This window comes from Halichoeres trimaculatus, unplaced genomic scaffold (genome assembly GCF_033239565.1).
Source record: "Halichoeres trimaculatus isolate MK-OKI-2021-1 unplaced genomic scaffold, fHalTri1.1 fHalTri1_scaffold_20, whole genome shotgun sequence".
NCBI lineage: Eukaryota > Metazoa > Chordata > Actinopteri > Labriformes > Labridae > Halichoeres > Halichoeres trimaculatus.
Genome location: NW_027437198.1, coordinates 18,775,018 through 18,802,979, shown reverse-complemented (window position 1 = coordinate 18,802,979; position 27,962 = coordinate 18,775,018). Strand labels below are relative to the sequence as shown.

At 39.9% G+C, this 27,962-nt stretch overlaps 1 protein-coding gene across 1 annotated transcript in view; it reads right to left on the bottom strand.

The window, feature by feature from the left end:
- Positions 1–6,969: 6,969 nt before the first annotated feature.
- Positions 6,970–27,962, bottom strand: part of gcgra (glucagon receptor a) — a 54,355-nt gene continuing 33,362 nt past the window's right edge. Inside the window, exons 2-14 of the mRNA XM_074696540.1 lie at positions 23,651–23,789; positions 23,061–23,157; positions 21,234–21,341; positions 21,035–21,129; positions 20,821–20,915; positions 18,874–19,063; positions 16,807–16,966; positions 16,589–16,649; positions 16,258–16,327; positions 13,264–13,352; positions 13,027–13,171; positions 10,371–10,412; positions 6,970–10,267 (exon numbers count right to left, since the gene is read on the bottom strand). Of these exons, the coding sequence (XP_074552641.1) occupies positions 9,911–10,267; positions 10,371–10,412; positions 13,027–13,171; positions 13,264–13,352; positions 16,258–16,327; positions 16,589–16,649; positions 16,807–16,966; positions 18,874–19,063; positions 20,821–20,915; positions 21,035–21,129; positions 21,234–21,341; positions 23,061–23,157; positions 23,651–23,704 (1,563 nt within the window). The 5' untranslated portion in view covers positions 23,705–23,789 and the 3' untranslated portion in view covers positions 6,970–9,910. The remainder of the gene's footprint in view (positions 10,268–10,370; positions 10,413–13,026; positions 13,172–13,263; positions 13,353–16,257; positions 16,328–16,588; positions 16,650–16,806; positions 16,967–18,873; positions 19,064–20,820; positions 20,916–21,034; positions 21,130–21,233; positions 21,342–23,060; positions 23,158–23,650; positions 23,790–27,962) is intronic.

Here is a 27,962-nt window from a genome sequence, read left to right as displayed (position 1 = left end):
AAGCAAAGAACAAAAGGTTGAATCAGCCAGCCATGCTTGATTAAAACTTGTAATAACCTACATAGTCCCTTGAAGCTTACCTGTTTCAACATTATAAATATTAGGTGACCTAATTGCTTCATAATGAAAGTCTTATGATACCTAATTTATTGAATGAGGTTGGCTTCTTGCCTTTAGTATGCAAGGAAAGTTTTATGTCTGTCTGGTTTTTATTATTACTTTTTCAACCAGACTTTCTACAAAGCTTCTTTTTACACGTGCTTTTGTATCAAATCTGCAAAATCCCCTTTTAGCTCGCAGCAATCTGAAGCAGCAGAACCAGACAACAGAACAATTACAACTGTAACCAGCATCGTTCAGTGTTTAGATTGCAGCATCCATGTGCTGCAGGCCAACTAGTGCTTATAGAAAGGCTTTACTGCTGAAATTGAATGGAGACACCAGAATATCTCTCTGCAGCCCATGAGTGATAATCAGCAGCTGCTCTCATGCTCTTATAGGCTGTACAAAAGCTGCCAGGGTATCTCTCATCTGATGGTGTGTGGTATGCAGTTTTCTCTAGTTCTTTCTCTTTTTGATGCCTTGTGGCTGATACCTGAGAATCCATAACTTCTGTTTCATCCAACCAGTGCGTCCAGTCTACGCAGTTAGTGGGCAGGGATGGGATGTTAATGAGGTGTTCTGCTGACTGACAGGCACAGAGGTAGAACATCAGCAAAACAAACATAGTGAGCTCTCCAGAAAAACCCACGTCAGCACGCTACACACCCAGAATCCAGATCCAGAATCTCAGCCACAGCAGATTGAACTTGGTTCTGAAATCCTAAAGCAAAACCACACTTGTGTAGGAGGAGTAGGATTGCTTTTGCGTGCACAACGTGTCGAAGCAATGTTTTCCCAGTAGATGGGTCACAAGAAAAAATGCAGAGGCTGGAAAATGGTTAGAGTGCAGTCCAGGAGGATTTTATAATGAAAAACTGGACCATTTAAAAGTCTGATAACATCCTCTGACTCTTTGTAGCCACTGCTGAGCATAAAAGTGGTGCATAGAAAGCTTTTTATTTAGCCTTCCTGTGACAGAAGCTCCAGGTCATTAGCGTCCCTGTGCCATGTTTCAGTCTGCTGTAGAGCTTCTGTCCAAACCATCACACCTGCACTCTGGATTTATCAATTTAGGAGATATAATCTGATTTTAATACTTGATCCAATTTGACATGACCATAAAGGGCTGTTCAATCAGGCGGTCAGGCTGAAGAAGGCGCGAGAAAGCTTGTCTTTTGTTATAACAGAGATATGGGAGCTGTAGTAGACAAGGTTGTATTGACCCAGAGTGGATGAACCCAAGGGACTCTGCTGTACTGAGGGAGACAGTAACTCCTCCTCGCAATGCGTCTAATGAGCTCTAACAACCTAACATGAGACACTCATATAACAACCAGATGATGATATAATTCTCCATTTCCTCCACTCTTCAACTTTCTTTGTAATTGTGCATAATGCTTACTTCGCTGAGCACAACTCAAGTTGAATCACACCCTTAATTCTGGCAATGTGAAGGTTTTATGATAGCTGGGAAAAAGATGATGTCTTAATGTGTGAAGTATGAATGTAGTCACATCTCTGATATGAATTGAGCCCTACCATGGTGCTTTTCCACCATAAGAACTGTCCCCATGAACTAGAGATTTTTAGGGGGAACTATTTAATTTTCAACCAACCTAAGACTGTGGAACTGCCTTTTCTAGGGGGTAGTACTATTCAGAGGTCGAGGAGCTATGAGGGCAGGGCCTTAAAGCTTAAAGCTCGATTGTTGCAGCACACACATTGCTTTTATTTCATCAGCAAATGCTGTCTGGAGATCCTACATGTTACCATGGCCGCATTGTTTACATGTGAAATCAGCTGTTAGCAGCCTGTAGCATGTCAGTGCTAACTGGTGCAAGGCCTGATGTTTCCCAACAAAGTGAGGGGAAGGAAGTGACAACAGATATGTGCCAGCTCCCGGTGCTGTGGTTTATGAGTGATCCTGTGAACCTGAGACTGTGTCATTGGATACAACTGCTGTTCGAATACAAATGGAGTCATCAGGAATGCACCCTTGTTTAGTCTTTTATATAAATGTGGAAATATTCTTTTATAGGAGTATTTTAAGGTGGCCGACAGGTGTTGTTGTAAAAGCCACAACACAAACACCACAACACAAATGCAAAAGCCACAACACAACAGAGGTAGCCACAACTGAAGTTTAGAGGAAAGTTTTCCTAGTGGACACAGAAAAGTTAAAATAAGTTGATGATTGTTTTCTTTCATAACTTAAGCTATGATAAATATAGCTCTAATGCTTACGTAAATATATCACAAGGTGAAACCCCTACGAAGCTATATTCATCATAGATGAAGCTCATTTACTACTATTACTACTACTTTGTCTGTTTCGATAACAAACCTCTTTTAACTCTGTTGTGGCCATCCTTCCATTGTGTTGTGTTGTGTTGTATTGTGCTGCAGTGTCTGTATATGTGTTGTGGCTTTTGCATCCGTGTTGTTACTTTTGCATTCATGTTGTAGCTTTTGCAAATCATCTGACACCCAGATGAGTGTTTGAGTGTTTGAGAAGGATGCTGCTTACTGGAAGTCATGGATCAACAAATTTGTTCTTAGAGCTGAAACACTGGTGGATTTCTGATATCTTTACTTTTCTTTACTTCACTTGTCTTCTTTCAAGTTTCAATTTAACAAATCCATCTGCTGTGCAATAAAGCACAGACTGAATATCCTTGATGAAAACCGGCTTAACGATGCCACATAACGATGCTGGCTTGATTTAGCCCTCAGATATCTTTGCTAAATAGCCTTTGTTATTGTCTAACTGCCCTCTAACTGTCTCGTAGAGGAGTTACTTTTATTTGTTCTCCATATATCATAGGCATGATTGGCACAATCTTCATGATACTTCAGGCCTCTGTAACCATTTAGTTAATGGAAGGGTAGCTCAGGACGATAATAATTTCGTAATCATTTACCAAAAAATATATCTACTACTCTCAATTGTTTGTTCCAATCAAGGGCATCACTTTGTTTGGAACATTTGGAGATGTTCAATAATTATTAGCATAAGTGATTTCTGAGAAGTGCTGGGGGAGATGACTGTAATTGGTTGTACTTCAGGTAGGGCTATTACAAAATGCATCTGCGGCATTGTCTTGTTTCATGTTTCATTAGAGGACAAAGCATCCAGTCAGAGCTCTTTTGAAACTTGGCAAAGATGCAAATGTACACTGGCACAGTCTTGTAGAGGTGTGCTGCATCTCCTGCAACTATCACTAACTCTGCGTGGTGCGTTCAAGAGCATCTGAATTTTCTATACTATTGAAAATAACTGATGAGGATTTGTGTGTGGTGGGGACAAAATTATCCCTTAAAAAAAGCCCCCCACCATACTGACACCAACAGTTCCAATGGTTTTCAATCAGAATTTAGATTTGTTGTAAACTGATTTAAAGCCAACAGGGAAAAATAAATTCCACCTGTCTTTTCTCATTTTCTTAGAAAAAGCCTACAATTTTATTTTTTTTTTTTTTTGGAAAAGTCAATCAAATGATAAAAGTTTACCCAGAGCCAGCCAATCAGAGAAATCTGCAAGCTCATGTTGTGTTTGCTTTAAAACCAAACATAACATGTGGTGTGTGTGATTGCTTATTATGCCAGTTACTTGGCAGTTATTTCTTGGCATCAGGTGGGGTGCACACAGGTCATCAGACTGTCACAGAGCTGTCATGGAGAATTAAACAGCCTAAAACACTCACAATCACAATCACACTCACGCTAAGATCAACAGTGTTGAGAGGGGGCATACATTTTGAAAGTGAATTTGGTGAGTCAGTTAACAAGCCCACCACTATGTCACTCTTTTTTTTGTCTTAGTAGTTTGTCCAGAGATAGTTTTCATCCAGTGATAATAAACTAAGAGTTTAACTATTTTCCAACAGTGATCCAAGGACAGTTTTCTTCTGCCTCTCCTTTTAAGGTTTTCAACATGCAGACTAAAATATCAAAGTGTTTTTGAACCATTTTCTTATCTTCAGATAATGATGCTTCTGTTTGTATTCTTCAGAAGTGAGCTTAAATTGGATCAAAAGAAGAGGGAATGCTGTAATGTTTGCTTTGGCTCACCCTGGAAGTGATAAAAGGATTCATGGGAAGAGTCAAGCTTTTGTCCATTGATCATGGAGGCGTGTGTGGTCCCTTAGAGTGGGTGAAAGTGGAAAGTGCCCTACAAAGGGAGCTAAGGCTGGTTATGGTCGACTCTGACTGACAGCTAGAGGTTTGATAGGAATCAAACACATTGGATAGTTTTCTGTGATCATTTCCGAAATTTTGAGAAACAGCTTATTCATTTCTTTAGCAGCGTCCACCACACTGCTGTCTTTAGGCGACATGAAAGGGAACTGATAGAAACACAAAGGAAGACAAAATAAATCATGAAACAGAGGCAGTGCTCATAGCGTCACACTCTGAGCACAGTTCTTTCCTCTGAGTTAACAATCTGATATCTGATATTACCTTGCCTGTAGCCTCTGGTGGCATCTTAATTTTAAATCTAAGTCTTGTTTTGAAAGGCCTGCCTCTTCCAATACAGTATTTTCAGTGACTCTCCTGCACAGTTGATATGACACCACCCCCTCCTCAGACATAAAGAGATGAGATCTGAGTACAACCCATTTAAGCATCACGAAGAATAAAGCAGTACTAGTATTACATTCATAAATATAGATCTGAATGTCATTTACGCAGCGCCCTAAGGAGCTGATGAGACTGTTTTTGGAATCAAACACTGATGTAACCTCCTTATGCAATGATTTTCACATGAACCAAATCACACGTCCCAGTGCTCTTACAGAATTGACTTTGTTATATTTGTATGAACTGCAGTCACACATATAATATTTATCCAGCTTCGTAAATTGGCAAGATATGTAGGTGTTAATTATTCATTTGTAAAGCTGCACTCACGTCCAGCTGTGTGGCACTAAGAATCTGGGAACTGTATCAGGCTTAACACAGTGGTTTTATCACCATTAAACAGAGTGTTGGTCCACACCAGGAAACAAGCCCACCACACAGGCCTCAGGTGGTAAACAGAGGCCCCACTGTGTCCATTGACCATTTCTCCTTAACATATTAATGCATTTTGCCTAATAATATGTAGGAAAAAATGATTTGCACTCTAGGAAATGAAATAAAAAGAAAGAGGATAAGACTTGATGGTCAGAGCCATTGTTTCTGAGAAATCCTATTGTTCAGAAAGACCAAATCTCTTTCTTTGCCACCTAATGAAAATCCACCACTTTATTCTTATGATGATGGTGAGGGTCAGATGGGATATTTGATGTACCATACTCTGATATTTTACTCTTATGACTATAAAGACTGATAGGCCCCTTTTTCTTTAATGTAAGTTTAATGAATTGAAACTATGAGGAAGCACAAAAAAAGTTTTTATGCGAAATTTCTCTAAGTCTTTATTAAAAGGTTTGAATCTAACTTTTAGGGTGCAGTCTTTGATAGGCCTTGAATAGATCTGTTAGATAACTGTAATCAGAAACGAAAATGTGTTAACACTTCATCTGCACTTAACAATGAGAATGGATGAGTTGGTCATGGAAAGACCTCTGATGTGTGAGTCACTGAAAAAAATGACATGGCTTTTAACATCTAACTTTGAGATTCTAGTTAGATTTTATCTGCTCTTATAGTTTGTTGTTTTCTTTATGACACTTTAATGTGAAACATTTGTTGACATTATACGGCAATACTCAAGAAAAAGGAGTGAATAGCGGTGTAAAAATTAAGATAAAATGTGAAACTAAAAAGGCAACCTTAGGTTTTGGTAAAAGAAGTGAAGTAAAAGTGGTGATAACTTACTGACCATAGACTGTATAAAACACGGACGTAGTCTCCCCGATGTCACTCGTCTGTTTCTGAAACGAAAAATGAAGCACATCGGGTATAGCAGCCATATTGGCTTCTGGTACAGCCATAGGGCGCCTGTCTGTCACGTGACCCTGAGCTGTGCCTCTGATTGGGCGAGCTCACAATCTTAATATCCTCTGGACCGCCGAGTTAGAAAAAAAAATCACCCCTGAACAGTGGCTGCCGATAGTGAAATTAGTGACTCAGACAGGAGACGTTTTTTGAACCAGGCTGTAAATAAGTTAATTTCTACTTTGAAAACAGCTTTTTTTGGCTTGGTGTTTTTGTGACTTCTGGTACTTCCAGAGCCAGCCTCAAGCAGACACTCGAGAAACAGCAGGGTTCAGCACTTCTGCATTGTCTCATATTCTTTGACCAGAGGTTGCCGCTTGTTAATGACCCGCTAAAGACAACCTGCTGTAGTTCAAACCAAGCATCAGAATGGGCAAGAAAGGTGACTTACGTGACCTTGAATGTGGCATGGTTGTTGGTGTCGGATGGGCTGGTCTAAATTTTTCACGAACTGCTGATCTACTGAGATTTTCCACTCACTTTTTTAATATTCTGGATGTGAAATTATGATTGACAGCTTTGATAACTAATAATTTTCCCTGCAGTGTTTTGTACCAGAATAGCAAAGTAGGGGTAAGAAACCTTAGAGAGGGGGTATGTGCTTTATTTTAATGCTTTTTGAAGTCCCTCTGGTGCTCCTCCAGTAGCTTTACATGATTTGTAGCTCAATCCCCATTTTCACTATGGTGTTTTAGAAAACCTTTATATAAGTCTCTCTGACAATTTCCAATTTAGCTGCCGTCTCTTTAAGGCTCTGTGCTCTGCAAACCCCCTTTCCTCTGATTGGCCAATCCTTCAGTGACAGAGCTACAGGCAGACCTTGGTGTCTGAAAACTGGGACTTTTAACATACTCAACTAACAACAAAACAGAACAAAATAGAGTCCTGTAACACTCACAGTGTAGTTTATTCTTTCACCATTTTGACAAAGTTTGATAAGCACACACAGCATATGATAAACCGTATACACCTGAACACAGTCAGATTTGACAATCTGGTTCCTCACAGTAAATACTCTGTACACGACCACTTAAAGAGAAATTACAAAAGAGATTAGGGATTTGGGCCACCGAGAGAATACATTCAGACAGAACCACTTTGGTCCAGAGAGGGGAGTGACCCAAGCTGCTGGCTTCAAAACATATGGTACGTCGCAATAATCACAGCTTGGAAAAAGATAAAAGTTATTTTACATTTTTTTAGCAAAAGACTTTAACTATATACTCTTCTGAATACCATTTCACTTACAATGTAAAACATTCCTTGTTTCTATTTCCAAACATATCTCCAGCTCGGCAAAACTCACACTGAGAATTTACCTCTGTGTTTGTGTGTGTGTCTTGTTGCAGTCCCAGCACAGTGCTGATCACTGCATTTCTACCTGCTCTATTACAATCCTCAGCAGACGACGATGATGGAAAATAGCCGCAGCCCGCAATCCATATTACTCAGACTCAATACCTGCACCTGGATGAAGTGGAAATACCCAGAGCCATTATCCGAGTGGGAAATATGAGGCCTTTGTGCTCTAATTCAGCGCTGCGCTACAAAATGACACACTGGGGGATCAAGCAGAGGGGAGCTTCCATTATCAATCACAGAGCTGCATCTTCTTTGTGACTTCTAGGAATGTTTTGTGGTAAAATACTGTACATGAATGAGTGGGATGGGCTCATGATGACCTCTGAACTTGTACTGCAGCATCAAAAGCATCCCACTGGCACACATCTGCATATCTGGAATACTGAAAACACACAGTCTTACCCACCTGGAAAAACACTTGCACTTACATGCCATGGAATATATCAACAGCAATCAAACAAATCAGCTAGATTAAGAAATATATACACAGAAACAGTACCAATTATAAATTAACATTGTGCAAATAATAATACACATACATTTGTTACAAAGGTTGATTGAGTTCTGTCAAAATGTTTGGCAACTGAAGGATGAATAGCTCTGCGGCAGGCTGTGGTTTTTGTGAAAGCTTGCTCAGAAGTCGACATTCCATCGCTAAATCAGCTTTAATTGTCACTTGAATGCTTACTTTGAAGGTTTTGTTCCGGTTTTCTGGTTCAGAGCTTTGTTCTTGTCAGTACACTGTCTGCAGTGCCTGATGCAGTCATTAGCACAGGCCCCAGGGCTCACACATGGGGAATAACCATGTGCTGGCACTGTATGGTATGACTCGGCCACATATGATTCACACAGTTAACAGCATGCCACTATCTCCTAATAGAGTAGAAAGTAAAGCAGAGATACTGTTATTATGGTGACATTTTGGAGCTAATACCAAGCTGCTGGGGATACTGGAGCTGCTGGAGCTGCAGTTCTGGCGTCACACCCTTTTCACGAACTTAAGCCCAAGTTAACTTAGTCAACAGCAGAACAGATACTAAGTGGTAGCAGAAAATCCTATTGGAAAGTTCACTGACTCTTGTGTTAGTTTTAATTTCACTGTTCACTTGTTTCTGTCCTAATTTCAGTAAAAAATCAACTAATTTAAAAAACTACAGGAGGCCACATTTCTGAGAAGAATTAACATGACAGATTAAGTTTCATAGTTTGACCCATGTTCCATCTGTTTCGAGGAAGTAGGCGAGCTTTATGCTTCATTTTTGGCAGCTCTTTCAGGGATCTGTTATGCTTGTCCATGTTCTTTAAAGTCTATGCAACTTCTGAGTGAAACTCAGTAAATCTGGCTCTCTTCGTGCATGTCAACATATATTTGAGCTCCCCGTAACACCCTTGTTCCAGCGGTGTCATGTTATTTTTGAGTCACAGTGTAAGATTCATACATTATTAGTGTTTCGCTCTCCACATGTTTTTCCATCCTTGAAGTGCAGGGTAGCTGCTCCACTGGATGAGGGCATCACTGTCTGGAGGTTCATATGTCACAGGGAAGCCTGTGAGTCTGATGTCATCTCAATGGCAGGGGGAGGAGAAAACAAATTTAATGGCACAAAATTACACTTGTTACACTTGTCTCTTGAACGCAACTCTGGCACATTTAACTACAGCCCCAACAGTACCCAAGGGTTGGATACATAAAAAAAAAGATTGATCTTTTTCTTTCTGTAAGGCAGTCACCCTAGCCTATTCATATTCACCTTAAAGCATCTTTTGACCTCTTTTAAACCCCATTTGTAAACCAGGAATGTCCGATTGAGAGGAGCTGCCAATTTCCATTAAACCCTGGATGGGGTACTTTGAACAACACGGTGGTCACCTTACTGTATGAGGTAACAGAATGTTTCTTTTCTTTACATTTTCAAAACAGTCAGAAACTATTCACAGAAGTCAGAGCACAGCAGACACAAAGCATCTCTTCCCCTGCCCTTTTTTCTTTCACTCCTTTGTACTTTTTGAATGCAGTTCACTCTCCAAATTGCTTTGAACCTCTGGTACCACACAAAACACATTTTATACACAACACAAATTGAAGCAGAGGCTTAAGCAAGGACCCTGTGGCTTTTTTCTTTCTTGTTCCTGTTGCTTTTGAGGTTTTAAGGTTTTCTCTTATTATTTTACATCATTTCTCTTCCTCGAGTTGCTGTTGTTCAATTGTCCCACGTGCAACAGGTTCTCTCTTATCATCTGAAAAACATCTACAGAAATCCATTCACAAGGCTCACAGCACATAAAGCACCTCAGCGTGGGTGTCTGCTGAATCATTCTCCGTTTTCAGGCTGTACAGGGGGCTGAGTGTCTCCCAGTGGCACTGATCTCTGAGGCAAAGGCTGCTCTGACACATGACTCTATCAGCCCATCTCCTTGCAGCCACCCGGGGCAGTACGTTAGGGCCAGACAAGAGCTCAAAGCTCTCCGACTTCTTTCATCAAGTTGTAATTCCCAGCACATTTCACAGATCGCTCTCCTCATTCTCTCCTGGAGCCTGATGGCCCTGCACCTTATCTGTAAGGCTGATGTCTTCCACCAGGGTGCAGTTACTGATGGTTCCCTCACTGCCGCACTTGCTTTCCCCCTGGCTGTCGATCACTCCGTTGTGGCATCCAGCCACAAGCATGAGCGTCTCCTCTGGGCTGCAGACCGGGGTTGAGTTCTTTGCGATGTCTGGCAGATGAGGCAGCCGGGACACATGGTTCAACAGGCTTCCTGTCTTTGTGTTGGGTGTATTGCTGTAGGTGTGGCGGTATTCCTCCTCAATGTTCCTCCCGAGCTTCCAGCGCTTCCACTTCTTCAGGATCTCAGACTGCACCTGTGGAAAGGGCGAAAACAAAAGCCGACGTTAGGAACACGACAACAGGGGGAAAGTTGAGGGTGAAAAACTGTGTGTTTGTCCAGCAAACAGGGAGACTCACTTCTTTGTTGATGAAGCAGTACAAGATGGCAACCAAGAGACCCTGTGGAGAAAACACAACGGAGTCAGTCATTCACTTTAAAATATCCAGATTATTCTCTCGCACAGCCTTTCTGAAGGTCCATTTGTGTCAAAGGCTACATCATCTATTTTTGTATTAATTACTCAACTCTATTGGTCGAGCATGGCCTCTTGGGTGCTGTTTCAGCAGACCGTTGCTGTACAGCAGGCATGGCTCGTGAGCCACATGTGGCTCTTTGCCTTTTGGTGTGCCGCTCAACCGGCCGCACACTGAATTTTATATATATATATATATATATATATATATATATATATATATATATATATATATATATATATATATATATATATATATATATTTGTATATATATATTTGTATATATATATTTGTATATATTTATATATTGGGATCAGTATTAACCAGTCTCAACATGTGCTCCTTTCATCACTCATGTAGATAGATAGATAGATAGATAGATAGATAGATAGATAGATAGATAGATAGATAGATAGATAGATAGATAGATAGATAGATAGATAGATAGATGGAACTTTGTCTCTCCTGCAGTAAAACAGAAATTTGTCTTTGTTCCAAGTACAAATTCAAACATAGTTACAAACACATTAAATCTCGCTTTGAAAATTGGAAATGTATTGGTTTCCATTTTATGTCAATTTGTTTATGAGGAAGAGGAAGCGCTTTTGTAAGACCACGTATGTGATGTGGCTCTTTGTAGTACGATGTCAATTTTTGTGGCTCTTGGTCTCTGACTGGTTGGCCACACCCTACTTTACAGAATGAACAGTTACTTTATGGCTTAGGATGTAGCTTTAGTTACAGAGCTGTGATCTATTCATTCACATGACTCATCACTGAGCACTGACTGAACTCAGTTTTGGAAACAGAAGTGATTAAAGATCCTATGAAATCCTTTCTGCTTTTCAGTTTTGTGCCCCCTGTTGCCCATTTTCATAGGGCTCCTGAGTACAATTGCAATGGATGTATTAGATACTATGAGTCCAATAGACCATTATTAGGATAAAAAAAATATATTGATTGATTATATTGATATTTGAATCACTAAAAACATCTCAAAATTATTATTTCACCCCAAAGAGCCCAGCGTAGCACCGGCACTACAATATGCAAATTAAGTTTCCATTGGCAGTAGATTTGAGACCAGTTATGATGGATCAGTCATTCTTTTTGCATATAAAATCTGGACAGTGACACATTTATACAGTGTTTCTAACATGTCCCAGAGTGATGTTACACTTCGCCAATGTGCAGAAATCCAGTTTAGAGCTAGCCAACGAAAATATTGCAATCAAGACCATGGTTTTTCACATGGCTTCTCCTCCTATGTTGAATACACATCATTACGTTTTGTACATTCACATTTTTAAGGGATACAGCCATGATGTTTCTGCATTTAGAAAAATATGTGTCAAATTTTCATTCGTTATGGTTTTATTGGATTTTTATTATCAATTCATTTAGTCAGTCTGGACCCAAGTCTATACATTTTACTTAAGTTTTTTGATTAACATTATATTGATGTATAGCAAAAGTTTTACAGAACAAATGGAAACACAGAATGTAAAAATGTAATATACGCTCTGGCATACTTGGTATGGTAGGTAATTAAGGGTCAACAAGAGGTTATTGTCTTAACTGGTGTGGCATTTTTTTCAGTCTTAAAAAGTAGTGATGAGTAGGAATACAATGCCGGGAAGCAAAAACTACAGTTCCCCTGATTTCCACCTGCATTTGGCAGCAAAAGCCAAAGAATCCCCACTAAGTAACAAATAAAAAAATACCTTGTTACATAGGTACACAACTCAATGCCCATTTCAACAGTAAATATAATGTGTTAAAGTTTAATTCTTTTTTAACCATGTATAGACTACCTAATAATTTGTATTGTTTGAGGAATGACAGAACCAAGTCTCTTCATAAATTTGAGTGACTTCACAGAGGGTTTATGGTTTTGTCTAAGGCTCTGCTATAATGGCCCACTCACTGTATAGTTTCACTACTTTAACTCTGATGTCTTCATATGTGTCCTGTCTGTCTCTGGGTTCACTGAGTTTTCGCTCATATCCGTTGTACACTTCATCAAAGCCAGCCCCCCGTTGTTTCGCAGTAATTATAGCACAAATGATCTGTGTTCCGGTATCTAAAGGTCACCATGGTTGTCACAGTGTGAAACAGCAGATTAGCAGCGCAGACATCGTTTACTGTTAATGTAAATCTTCCTGACACATTGGTTCAGCACTGCTTAGTTGCCTGGAAGTCACAGATGCTCAGAGATTTTGAGGACAGTCTTTCACAAGCTCAGTTGGAACAACACATTGACATGATGATCATAGGAAGCTACACAATCGACTTAAACCACTCAACCTTATTTTATTTTTCTCTCAGTTCAAGAACAAAGTAGTGAGTATGCTGCTAGATCTCTCAATTTCTCAACCTCCTTGATTTCACAAACTATTTCTCCCTCAAACCACAGAAGCCCTGCGGCTTATGACGAAACAACCTGGGTATTTTCTCTCTTAACTACAAGACAAAGTTGTTCCTGTTCATAATGCAATGATACATGATTTTATAAGGATATTTTTTTGCGGAATACAACCTGGAAGGAGGAGAAGAAGAGGTCAATGAAGAGCTTTGTGAGTCGGAGACCATTGTTTGCTTTGGTGGACTCATCTGTCACAAAGATGAAAACCACCTGATTGATACCCAGAAGAGGGATCAGGGTTAGAGTCGACTTCGCCAACCTGAGGTTGTAAGAGAGAAAACAATAAGTTGAAAGAAAAAAGGATGTAATAATGTAAAAAAATAAATAAACTGTTTTCAGGTCTGAGCTCACCTGAATTTGTAATCTGTGTATCTCATTTGATGGGCTCGAAGTTTGGACACAAGAATTTCGATGATGTGGATGAAGATAAGGAAGTTGATCTGTGAAAGACAGAGATGAAGGTGTTAAGAGGGGTCAGTCAAACGCTCTTTCAAAACACACTTCCTAATGTAGTCACTTAAATGTTTTAGGAACAGAAACATTGTTTTATTTTTTTGTGTGTTATAAAACCAAAAAGGTTAAATTTGAAATACACAAGATACGTCTGCAGTGCGACAACATTGCGTTGCATCTTGATTGCGTTTGTCAACTCACACCGGCTTCATGTCCAACAAGCTGCGTGACTGACAGACAGCTGGAGTCAGGAGACCGAGGAGTTCCCGGGCTTCCCACTCCATTGATAAGTCTCCCTTCATTCATGTTGAACTATAAAACCTCAAACCTGTTGACTTCTGGTCTGGCTCTGCTCTGCTTAAGCTGGATATGAACTGGTTTTGACATCGTGTTTTATTTTGAAAGTCACTGGGTGTTTTTAGGTAGTTTCTGGTCACAACTTCCTGTTCCACTCAATCTTCCCTATGCTGAATTTATGCACCACAACTCTACGCCCGTCAAAAATAGGATGGCTGCATATTACCTGCAACACGACAGACCAGCCACTCAAACCTACTGCAACAGAACCGATCCAGTGTGAGTTGACACATTGATTTGAATGAAACTTACACTATATTACCAGAAGTATTTGCCCACCTGCCTTGACTCACATATGAACTTAAGTGCCATTCCATTCCTAACCCATAGGGTTCAATATGATGTCGGTTCACCTTTTGCAGCTATTAAAGCTTCAACTTTTCTGGGGAGGCTGTCCACAAGGTTGAGGAGTGTGTTTTTAGGAATTTTCGACCATTCTTCCAGAAGTGTGTTGGTGAGATCACACACTGATGTTGGTTGAGAAGGCCTGGCTCTCAGTCTCTGCTCTAGTTAATCCCAAAGGTGTTCTATCAGGTTTCAGGTCAGGACTCTGTGCAGGCCAGTCAAGTTCATCCACACCAGACTCTGCCATCCATGTCTTTATGAACCTTGCTATGTGCACTGGTGCAAAGTCATGTTGGAAAAGGAAGGGGCTCGCTCCAAACCGTTCCCACGAGGTTGGGAGCATGGAATTGTCCAAAATGTTTTGGTATCCTGAAGCATTCAAAGTTCCTTTCAGTGGAACTAAGGGGCCAAGCCCTGCTCCTGAGATACAACCCCACACCCTAATTCTTCCACCAAATTTCGCAGTTGGCCTAATGCAGTCCAAAATATACCATTCCCAGATTGCCAGATGGAAAAGTGTGATTTATCACTCCGTAGAACGCATTTCCACTGCTCTAGAGTCCAGTGGCGGCGTGCTTTACACCACTGCATCCGATGCTTTGCATTGCACTTGGTGATGTATAGATTGGATGCAGCTGCTCGGCCATGGAAACATATTCCATGAAGCTCTCTGCGTGCTGTACTTGGGCTAATCTGAAGGCCACATGAACTTCGGAGCTCTGTAGCAATTGACTGTGCAGAAAGTCGGCGACCTCTATGCATAACGCATCAGCATGCTGACCCCTCCCCGTCAGTTTACATGGCCTACCACTTTGTGGCTGAGTTGCAGTTGTTTCTAAACTCTTCAATTTTTCTTATAATAAAGCTGACAGTTGACAGTGGAGTATTTAGGAGCGAGGAAATTTCACCACTGGAGTTGTCGCACTAGTGGCGTCATATGACAGTTCCACACTGGAATTCACTGAGCTCCTGAGAGCGGCCCATTCTTTCACAAATGTTTGTAAAAACAGTCTGGATGCCTAGGTGCTTGTCTTTATACACCTGTGGCCAGGCCAAGTGATTAACACACCAAATTCTGATCATTTGGATGGGTGGGCCAATACTTTTGGTAATATAGTGTATTTGATCCATTTGCTGTTACGTAATGGAGACGCACTGCAGACGCACCCAGTGTATCTTAGCTGTAAGGTATGGGAGCTGTTCCCAGTTTGTATTTATTGTTATTAAGAATAAGGAATAAAAAAACACAAAAAACCTATGGGGTATGAGCAGCAATATGTTTCACCAAGTTCATGTTCAAGTTTTAGTGGTATTAAAAGAAAACACAATGAATATGCAGTTAAAAAAACAAACAAAACAAATGCAAAGTGGTTTAAAAACCTAGCTTCAACCTATGTAGTGTTTAATATTTTATTATAACCTCACTCTGTGTGTTAATGACTTGTTAAACACAGGCTACAATAGCTATGTAGTGTTTAATACTGGGAATAGTCCCCTGCTCTGGTGTGTGGACATGGGACCAGGATAAAGAAGGAAACATGGAAATGGGAACCAGCCGCCCAGTCTCTGCAACATCTCAAACACAGGAATTCCTGTGAGATACAGGCCACTTAGCAGCACGATTAATGCACGGAAAATGCCGGGATGTCTGTGTAACTGGCCTGACACAAGAGCCATGACAAATTGAGCTTATATAAAGCTCAGAAGTGACTCCAGCTGAGCACACCCACTGTGTAAAGGGCCTGTCACAGCATGGATGTGGGTTAACTAGTTATGAGGGTACTGAAGCGAAAAGGAATCCATATATCTTTAACCTTAAAGCCTTTGACTTTTAAATAATCATGTTGTGGTAGAGCTGATTCACTGGTAGTTTATGAATAAATGAGCTGTGTTTAATATTTCAGAGCGAATGAATAAGGGGTTGAAAAAAGGCTGACTGAGTCTGTTTTCTTGATGCCAGAATCAACCTCTAAGAAACCTGGATTTAAACGTTAAAGAAAAATAAAATCCTGCTATGAACACGGAGGTCATACAAGAATTAGTTTGTGGTTTTATATCAAACAGCCAATTTGCAGTAAGCTCTCAAGAACCAGATTTACAGAGAGCAAAACAAATAAACCAATGCCTCGGGCTTCAGCTGTAAAACGCAACAGAGCTTTAACAAAGTGAGATGAAGGAAGGGGGAATTACCACAACTGCCAGCAGTATCGGGGAACGGATGATCCACCAATAATTCATGTTTATATTTTGCTCCCAGCACCTGAAATAGAGAAGCAGTTAGTGACAATCAAATAAAAGAAACACCTCACATGCTTTCAAACAAAAACTAACCCAATGGCACACCTTGTTGCACTGGTTCCTAAAACTAAATAAAGGATGACTTCCCTGAAAAGGGTTTTAGGGACCAGGCTCTCAAAAGTGTGAACACCACAAGACTATTAGAGGAAGCTTGTTTGCTGAGTCAGCCGATTGATATTAGAGTAAAAAGAGAAAGCTCATGGAGTGTGATGTGGAAACTCACTCCTGGTTTTCATACAGGTATTTAGCAACAACCCAAGGCAGGAGAAATATCAACGGGGCACCTGTAAGAAAAAAAAAAAAAAAAAAAAAAGGAGTTGTCTAAATGCAAAACAGTCATAATGTAATGTACAACAGCATGATAGCTTTTCACATGACTTAATTTCCTTCCAGGCAAATTTCTCACACGGCACTTAATAACAAGGCATGCTGCCAGCTCACCCCAGCCAATGCACAGATAGATTTTGAAATAGTTCCTCTCAGTGAACACAGTGATGACCAGGAGGTTGTGGAGGTAGATGCCTTCCACCAGCAGCCAGTAGCTGTTTGCCATAATACTGTACTGCATCATCACCACGGCGATTCGGCAGCTGATGGTCATCTGCGTGACAGCAGGGACAAGGAATATGGCTGAATATGGCTGAATGATTAAGTTTTCTTATTGTAAACATTGTTAAGATATGAGTGATCAGTGCGGCAGATGGAAGCTTCTGATCCTCGGGTGTTGTGCCCACAGCAGTGAGAGCGTTCAACAGCAGCAACTTCAACTCCACTCTCAGCCAGCTGTGACCCTGGGTGCAAACAGAAGCACCCTTCACATCTGCATATGAGGTTGACCCTCACCCTCTCCACAGAGTGTATTAAACCGCTTCTATTCTTCTACTCTTTCATATAACTTTTCACCAGTACAACTATTATTTTTCCTGTGTTAAATAAACAAGCTTCATTTTTCATAGTAAATGTACTTGGACATAATTTTAGAACATGATAACCTTCTGTTTTTCCCACATTACTGGAAAGAAACACAGACATTGGGACTATGTAAGTAAATACTTTCATGCAGGCAACTAGAAAAAGGTGACAGTACTGTCTAGTTAAATGTAATTCAGTGACATGTCATGTAACATTATTGCACTGAAATGTGCCTCAGTAATTTTATTGTTTTACCCCTGATCCTTTTTGTCACACATTGAGTACCCCCTCACTCACGCATGTTGATGATTCTTCAAAAGCAGAAAATAACACAAGTAATTATAAAATGAAAATCATTTTATTTTATCCCCTTAATTGGAAAATACAATTTTCTTGCATTTTCTTCTTTTTAACTCAAACTAAGCATGAAGATAAATTGTATATTGCCTAAAAAAATAAGTTACAAAAAATAACACAAAACCACAATGATCAACCAGCTTTTTTTTCATATATATAACTCCTGTAACATTTACCACAAAAATGGAGCTCCACTGAGTAAGTATCCCTTTAAACAGGAATTTAATCTTTAAAAATCAGGGAAAAATATCACTGAACAAAATAATCACTTCTTCACAGTGAATCCTGTAATCAATACAGCTGCCCTAAAAAAATCCAGGCAAAAGTTCGATCCAGCATCCTCTTTAAGTTCTCTGCAGAGACCTTATCATTGACATGGGAGTGTATTAAAAACTAATAACTGCCATTCTAATTTTTTTTTAAGTAAACCGATAGAGGAAACACATTTTTTTAATGGGGAGAAATCAGCTGACAGCTCGTGCTACTGCTCTTTCATAGCAAAGCATTTTATAAATTGACATATGAACAGTCAAATGTTAGAAACATTCTTGGTGTCACATCTAATTCAAGGATCCAGCTTTTAATCTAAGAACATCAGTTTTTATTTCTGAAAATGTTTTGCCCTCATATGATCGAATAACTCTCCTCCACAGATGGGTTTCACCATGCTCCCCACTGACATGAAACTTGCATACACAAACTCAGACCTGGCGTGGGATTTAAGCATACCGGACACCAATGTTCAGATTGATTAATGCCAGTCTGTGCGTGCAGGAGGGTACACCCATTTTTCAGGCAGTTAATGAGGGCCATTAAGCCTAAAAAGACGTTTTCTACTTTAAATTAGACAAAAACACTTGATAAGATTTCATTTTTTGCAGTGCTAAATCTCATTGCAGCAGGTTTACTTTCCTTTTGTCAGTCATCTGAGCTTCAATGAGACACTTAAGCTTGCTTGTCTTTCATATTCGCCCGGCTGCAGGTAAGCATCTGGTTTGAGTTTGGTGCAGCTGTGCCACAGGTTATTGTCTCCCTGAGGAAACTAGTTATGGCCCACACACGTACAATTTTATTGAGTTAAGTTGGAAATAAAATATAAAATGCTTTCAAATACCCTTGTTGGGATTCACTGGTTGAAACATATCCTGTATGCATCTACAGCCACTGCTTTTGACTCCCCATCAAAGGATTTCTACCTTGATGATTTGTGTCTTACCGTTAGAGTAAATGATCACTGACCTCGTTGTTGACCAGCAGCTCCACAGGAGGCATAGATGCCTGGGGAAATCCTTGTTCCTGGTCTCTGCTGAGGTCATGGGATGTAATGTTGGCCTCCAACAGAGCGTCTTTGATGAGGATAGACAGAGCACGCAGGATGAAGGAGGCAAACAGGTTCATGTGGATGTTGTTCCTCATGCAGTGAAGCTTCCTGAAGAATGAGGCAAGAATAGTTTATTCTAACTTTCTGACCATGATTTTGTAAAAAGCATGAACTAGTTTGCTTAGCTTGCAGTAAAGACAAAGAGAGTCCCAGAATCTGACCTCTAAAGCAGACTACTTAACATTTTCTTTGTTTTTCTCCTTCGTCAAATCATGGGGGAACCACTTAACGATAATGAAAAGAAGATGTGAAGAAGTTGCCTTTGTTGTTCTAGCAGTTTTTACTGATTCCTTCTCTTGTTGAATCTCAGTTCTAGATATATTAAGCTAACTGGTTGCTGGTTAGCTCGGTATTAAACAGACAGATACGAACATGGTACAAATCATGGAGCCAAAATAGGGACAATAATATCACGCACAAATAACATCTCACGAGCGGTATACATGACTTCACACGTGCGGTGATTTCACTCGAACGGTATTTGACTACTGCATGCAGATTTGAATCCCACAAGCTCAAGAGGTTCTGCTCTCGCTATAGAAGCAGCTTTGCTAGCTCAAGGGTTGTTTCTGCGCTCACGGTGCACACACTACATGCGCGAGAGGCAGCTTCCACTCGCTTGTGGAGTGCTGTCTGCTCGCACAGAGTAACAGTTTTGGCACTTTGGAGGCGGAGCCCCCGCTCTCTGATTGACAGCTCTCAGGTAGGGAAGTTTCACACCCTACAGGACACCAGCATAATGACAAAATAGTCATACCTTGCACACCTCTGTAAAGTTGACGGATCAGTGTCATTTTTTTTTTTCTTTTTTTTTTTTATTATCACTTATCTTTTGACACTGTTCCATTTATTGCTCCATTTATATATTTATTTGTTTATTCATTAGTTATTTTTAATTTATTTTCTTTCTTTCTTATTTGGTGATCTAAAATGTAATTTTTTAAAATTTTTATTCTATATCATTTTATTTTAATTTATTTTATTTATTTATCTAAATGTACATATTTTTATTTATTTATTTATTCATTCATTCATTCATTCATTCATTTATTCATTCATTTATTTATTTATTTATTTATTCATCTATTTATTTATTTATTTATTTGGGGGGGGGGGGGGGGGGGGATTATAAAAAACATTTAGGCTTCTTTCCGGTCCTGTACAACTGTTAACCTCCTATATTTGTATTAGTTCTTATTTGTCACTGGCCATATAAATTTAAAAAAAAAAAAAATTAAGTAAATGCAAACGTAAATCAACTCTTTTGCTGGCTCTATCCACATGTAGCCGGGTATCAAATGAACAAATGAAAACAGAAATATATAAACAAATGAATAAATGCATAATAAATAAATCAATAATATTTTGACTCTCCTCCTCGGTATCCTGTATGTGAAACTGCCCTACCTGGCGCGAGTGTGAAATCATGTACACCGCTCGTGAGACGTTATTTTGTGCATGATATTATTGTGATATATATCGTAAACAACGTTTGCATGAAAAAAAAATCCTGTCAATACCATGTTTAAGGAGGAACGTATTATAAAAATTAGTTGTTAACTTGAGTTGTTAATTCTTTTACAACCCCAATACCAAAACAACAGAGCGTAGACAACAAATCAGATCTTAAAAGGGACACATTTTACCATTTCCTGCACTTTAAAAAAGTTAGGACCAGGCAACAAAAGGCTAAAAAGAACGTGGTGAAACCTAACCCTGAGCCTTTTCTTAGATAGTTTCTTAAATTAGGGTTTGTACTTTGATCAGTTTTTCTGTGAAATTATCGAACTGAATGTCATCTTTACCTGAAGAATATGAGAATGCCAAGTGCCAACACCAAAGCCACCAGAGATAGGGAATAACCCACTGTGTACATGATGCGAATATGGCCATAGTACTGCTGCGAATGAAAACACACATCCAGCTCAGTCTTTTTCTTTATTTTTTAAAATAAGGCAGTGATTAAATGTGTTTTTAAGATAATGACTAATTCAAAGAGAAACAAAAGCCATTTTTTACCAGATTTGGATCGTTGGAGTCACACTCGCTGGTATTCTTCGTAGCCACCCACTGGCCGTTGACATCACATTCTTGATACACCATGCCATGCTTAACTACACAAACATACAATAGTGATCACATACAGCTGTTTGTGTCTGAAGGAGATTTAGATTTTATCAAACTGCCTCACAGACTGCATCTAGCTCACATCTTTTACCTTTATGGTACCATGGCAGATACCATGGACAGGCCACACTGACGGTTGTGTTGGGGAGTCCATCAGGCCAACACGCATAGTTGTCGAAAGTCCTGTTGCACACAAGTCCTGGGGATGAGTGACATGAGATGTGGGTGAGAATTACTCATACAATCACAGCTCCTGCATACCTGTGTTTATGGAGAGGGGTAACTTATGGGCTACCGTAGCATGTCTTTGAAGTGTATGGTGCTGGTGGCCTTTTTGTCATCTGTACAAATCATCCTCTTTCATCTTGACTCCGGAGTAGAGTCCAACAATCGTGATCTTGTGCTCATGCCAAACCTTTTATCTTCCCCTCAGAGGAGGATGTAAACAGCGCTGGTTGTTAGTAAATGTACAGGCAGTTAGGATGTAGAAAGTGGTCTGTCCTATCACCTTTACACCTGCTAATCTAATCTTCCAGGAAAAGGTGTGTGAGAGCAGTAGAGTGGTTTGATTTGTGTGTGTGTGTGTGTGTGTGTGTGTGTGTGTGTGTGTGTGTGTGTGTGTGTGTGTGTGTGTTGATTAATAAGCCGGAGCAGAGCTGAAGTTTTCTCTCTGTAATTTACAAGCAGGCAGGCTGTAAAGTAACTCAAGTGCCACTTTCACCATGCAGTTAAACACTCTGTCAGTGGAGCAAGCCGGAGCCAGTTTTCTCCTCAAGTGTAAGCAAAAGCAGAGTGTGTGGCGCGGCAAATAGAAAACTGGGGAGCAGCTAAGCCAGAGGGTTTTACAGCGGTTTGAGCAGGGAGTGGAAAATGCTGGCCAACACGGTCTGGTGAAAATGATGCTGGAGCATCTTTTGGTTCACGCTTTCTTATTTTGTTCACTCGCTCTGTTTCATAGCAGTGTTTTTCAAGCAGAAGGTGAATGTTTTCTGTTTTCTGTAAACCCAGCAGAGAAAATATCAGGCAGATAGCTGGTAGATTAATCTGGTAAATTAAAGCAATAGGGAGATAAAAAAAAAGTTAGTAGACACTGCAAATAGAGGTAAAAATAAAAGCCAATGTGGAGAAAGGAAAGTCTTGCGTGTACAGCTTATTTCTGATGCTCCAAGTGGCCATAATGAATAATAACTGCAACAGTTCATTGACACATTCAACAGAAATACATGACAATATAACTTGATGACTCATTTAATTTTCAGTAACTAGTAGGTGATGCAATTATGGGTGTGTTAATGCTTAAACATGCTTTTCAACTGTCTGAACTGGGGTCTAAATTTAGTTTAGAGGTAATAAATTTACCCCTGATGGCCCTGTCTGCCATACTTAGTAGAAGCAGTAGTAGTTAAGTTTATTTCGGACAAAATAATGACAATAACAGTACTAAAAATATAGTAATAATAATAATTATAACGATGATAATAATAAACAATCATACAAAATATACTCTACAGAAGCCAAACGCATGAAAAGTAAGCAATTAAACATAACAAATGATTAAATAAGTCATATATCCGAATAGGAGTGAGTAAAAGTTAATCTAATTTACACCCTTATACCCTCAACTTAATAGTTAATAATCAATTTATCAATTTTCTCATGCTCATTCACTATACATGTAATGATTACCATCCTTTCTTACTAAACAGCAAATCAAACTTAGAGAGTTACTACAGCAACCCCACTGCCATTCATCTCACATGAATTTAAACCTTCAGCATTTAAAAAAGTGATGTAAAATGTATAAGCTGATTATTAAATAAGAACCATCACATAATTGAGCAATTCATTTATTGATTGATAAATTAATGAAGCTCTCTTTGAGAAGCCATTTGCTTCAACCTTCGTATGCTCTGCCCACCTGTGGCTGGTGGGTCCTGACTGTTGTTGTGGTCACACTCCTCCATATACAGAGTCCAACTCTCCTTTAGCTTATCCAGAGTAGCTGTGGGAGACACCTAAGACAGCAGTAAAACATACATATATGAGAGAAACATGAACATTCACATGAAGAAGGCCTGCAATTTGTATGTTTCATGTAGTATAAGTGCAAGACAGTATGCAGTGAAACCAGGCAGCTGTAATAACTCCTGTAAAGGATCTTTGACCTGTTTCTCTTTAGGTCACATACAGCAGCTGTGAACATCCTGACCCTAAGATGGAGATATGATCCATTAAGAAGACTCTGTTTCACGCTTTTTTCTAATATGTGTAAGTGGGAGTTCATGCTACTGGAAATACACTGTAACACTCATTAAAAATGAACAGGACACTTTGTTTAAGCTCCAGCACTCTGGTTTGTTTCACAGCTACGGAAACAACACCCACCCCTCACTGTAAAGACCAGAGACAGAGTTCAGTGACTCTCATGGTGGCCGTCGAGGGTGAAAGTGTGTACATGTTACAGAGTAAAAGAGCTTGTGTGTGTAGGTGTGTGATCTCTAGACCCACCTGGATGCTGCTGGAGAAAATAAGCAATGCCAACAGGAAGAACAGCCGTGACATCCCTTATTCCTGCTTGGAGCGGATACTGCAGGATGGGGAAGGGTTTTCACCTCATAAGGGGGCTTATCTACGCTCGCCACACTGCCTGGATGACACAGAGACACACAATCGATCAAAGCTCAGAGCAAACATTACTCTCTACCTTGGCTCAACTTGGCTGTACAAAACAAAAGGAGCACTACAGGAAAAAGACTGGGCTCACACAACAGTAAGGCAAAGATTCAAAAGCATGCAGTAGGAGTAAATCGGCCTTTCTTGAAACTTAAATGGACTCAGAGAAATGTGACAAGAGCGTAAACAATCCTATTCAAGCAAATGCTGACATAGTTTGCTAAATGATGCAAGGGTACCCAAACCTCGAGACCTCGACCGTCCTGAACATCAAACACAGACACAAAAACATCCAGGAAATGCTGTTTGTCCATCTGTACCACACCTGCGCCTCAGCACAGCTGCACCCACTCACTAAGTTTGCTGTCCTCTTTGATCATCTCTGTCACCGTTAAAGTGAGTGTGTCAGCGTGTGCCAGAGGTTACTCACCTGTGTGTGTCCGTGGGTGCCACAAACTCCCCCCGAGAGATTAGGACGAAGCCGGAGAACGGAACGAAATCTGAAACGTTTCTGCAAAAAACACCTTGACCATGGAAACATTTTTGGCTAAAACGTTTCAAATTCCATTCTGTTCTAGTCTCGTGGAAGGGAGGAGGTTGTGATTGGGATTTCTTTGCAGTACCGAGGTTCTGATACAGGCTCCAGAGATAAGAGCACAATGTGTCATGACTGATGGATCATGTAATGTTTGTTATATGTGCTTAAGATTTCTCTTTCTCCTCTGATCGGATCAGAAATTCTTAAGTCTGGGTTGAGATTGAACATGTCAACAAGCTTTTTAAGTCTGAGCCTCCATTAGTCACAACCTAGAGGTCTGCCCTGTGTACAGTATATAATGGAGAAGATAATATCAGCAAAGAGCCATATTTTCTAAATGGCCTGTTCAGTGTAATGACCACAGGATGCAGTGAGCATTAGCTATAGCACAGACTGACTGATTGCTCCAGGCGCCCGAGGGATCAAAGCTCCTCTTGTCTGGTCCGATATCAGGTCACCACTGGTTCAGTTGAGATCACAGCACTGACTCTTTTCCCCTTAACACCATCAGACATGTTGTCACAGATGTGTTACTGCTTTCAGAAACATTAACAGCTTACACCAAAAGAAGTGTCCTAAGTTTTTCCTTCACAGAAGCTGTTTCCAGGATCTGTCGTGGCTTATTAGTTCATCAGAAGCACATGTCCTCTAGGTAAATCTGATGCTTTTCACCAAAGTGGTAAACACTGCTGCTAAATATGTGTGTTCTTACCAGAGGAAGAGCTCAGGCATCATTCTGTGGGCGCATGACGTGTGAGCATGTGTCCTGGGGAAGAGGAGAGGCTCTCATACATGTGGGTGAGCACATGTTTCTGCTAACGGCACAAGTGTGTGACAGTTTTTCCACGGGGTTCCCTCTCTCCCTTTTCCCACAAACACATCAACAGACTCATTTGCCACCACATCAGCAAGCTTGCTCTACTTTCTGCAACTTTGCACCAAGTCGGAGAAATCATTAACCAGACTCACCCCTGCTCAGAGCCAGACTGTAGGAGAGGTTATGAAAGACAGACGCGTGGAGAAGGGGAATGTCAAGGGAGGAGCGCAAGAGAGCTTTAGAGCCTTTAACTCCAGTGTGCAGAGACTGAGAATGAGACTTAACGAACGTGAGAGAAGGGAACTTCTGAGCTGAGAGGGCTTTGGTCACTTGGGAGTGTGTAAACTGTGGGGGTGTGGGACTTGATGTGGGGATTCAGGTTTTCTCTCCAGTGCAAAGCAAACTATCCTTAAGCTTAACTTTCACTATTAACAATAAAAACTGGTTACAGAATGAAATAGCAACAGTGAATGATCTTTTTTTCTTTTATTAACCCTTTAATATGCTGGTCAACCATTTGGCAAAGCACTTTTTGAGTTGATATATCTTATTATTAACAAGTTGAACTGAGTAAACCTGATTGGGTTATCTCTACAGCTTGATATAATTTTTCTGTTTTGTTTTTTTTTTGTTTTTCTTTTTGTTTTTCTTTTTTCTATTTGTGTGGTTATTTTTGGTTACTGATCTGAAAAATAAATAAAGCTTTCTATTCATTTTATTTATTTATTCATTTATGTATCTATTGTTAATATTTACTTATCTATTTATTTATTTTTAATTTTTTTTCTCAGATGAAATTTAAAGGGTCAGTAGGACAGTGGGCAAAACTGGGACAAAAGTTAGATGAAAAAATCGGTAGACATGTCAATCAGTTTCAACACATACAGGGCCTGACTGAATACCAATAACTAGGGATGCACAATATTATCAGCACCTTATATCTCAACACACCAAATTTCACCAATATAACAAACTAATATAATAATGGACTAAAGCTGCATATAGTTTTTACATATTTTGAGATTTTGTTTGCACTGTTCAGATTGAGTACTCCCATATTTGGCTCCTGCTTTAAGTTAAACTTGTATGAAGCAGCAGTCTGTAAGGTACATGGAGTGTTAATTTGGGCACATTCACCATCTACCATAAACCAATTTATTCAATTTGGGTTTAATTGCTGAACAGTTGCCCTTCCCATATGGTCCTTGTAAACAGAGGTCATGATTGCAGACTGTCAATTATGAAATTGACAAAAATTGCCGTGGTTGTGGGTAATGTTTTGATTTTTTCAGGAAGAGCATCATCCAGCTTTCAAGTAGGATTTATCTTCAGGATTTATTTTGTTTGGTTTTAAAATGCAACTTCCAATATGGAAGAGAGTTGATAATCACTGCAATTATGTGTGTTGAAAAAATATCGGTGTTGGTATCAGTATCCATATTTGCTTAATGAGTTGTCAAACATCATATCAGAAATTGGCAAGAAATCCAATATTGTGCATCCCTTACAATAACTGTTGAAGCGAAATCATTAATTATTTTCTGACAAATTGTGCACTGAATTGAATGACAAGAGCTTTCAAAGTAATCTTCAATTTTTTTCACAACACCTCAGCCCAAGCCGCCATACGATGTGACGAATCCTTAATGCCACTCTAGAATCTTAAATCCTCGTTCTTCATCTGACATTTACAGCCTTCTTCCATCCTCACAACAATTTTACCGATTTACATCAGTCTCACATCCCACGTTTGTCAGTTTTGTCCTCTGACTCATGTTGTGTCTGCATATCAGTGAGCATAACATTACCAGATGCCCCAAAGCTGGAAACAAATTCCCCCTAACTGAGCATGCAGTACTTGAACTGCTGACTTCTCCAAAAATAAAAGGATGTGGAGAACCTTAAAGGCTCACCTCAGGGACACTCATTTGAAAATCTATCTTGCTTTATTCATGCAGATTTGTCACATTCCATGTTTCTCCTTAGATGCTTCAAATGTGGTGTGACGGGAATCGCATTGGCCATTTGGCCGGCACCAGACTGGAACTAAGGGCACAAAGGTGTGATGCCAATTAGGCTTGTAAAGTCTGTTGTTGTGATATGCTTCAAAAGCTACGGCCAGCATTGGATCCAGACCAAATTGAGATCTGCTGGAACGTGTATTGTTGAGGCTCACTAGCTCTTAGTGTAAGGATGTTGCTCTTAAAGAGAGGGTGTTTGAGATTTCTGGGCCTGGTTTTATCTTTTCTGTGTTCTTCATCGCTCCTTTGATTGAAAGAACAGGCAGATTATTGTTAAAATACCTGGTTATTTATCTATTTGTGAGAAACAAATGTATGACGTGAGTTCCCTGAATGCCTCAAAAACAAAAAAAATGGCTCCGTTTGTTCAAGTGCATGTTGGACGGCTGGAAACAATGGCTACTGCCCCTCCGTTGTTTGTTGGAGAGTACTTACCTTTCATTTCATTACTGTATAACAAATACAATTTCCAAAGGGGAGTGTGTGTATTTGTGTGTGTACATGAATGCAGGCAGGGGGAGGGGGTACTGCAAGGATTGAAAACAAACCTCTTGGAAAACACAATGATTGTCCAGTTCAGAAAAATGCCCCTGAGCGATCTATCATGCTGCTTTACGAACACACAAACCCCCTCAATCACCCCATTACACAGCTTTGATTTCCATCAGTTAAGCCTGTTTGTCTTTATCAACATTAAAGTGGGGTGACATGTCAAGCTGTGTTTCATACATATCTGTCACACAGATTTAGAGAGAAATTCATCACAGCTAA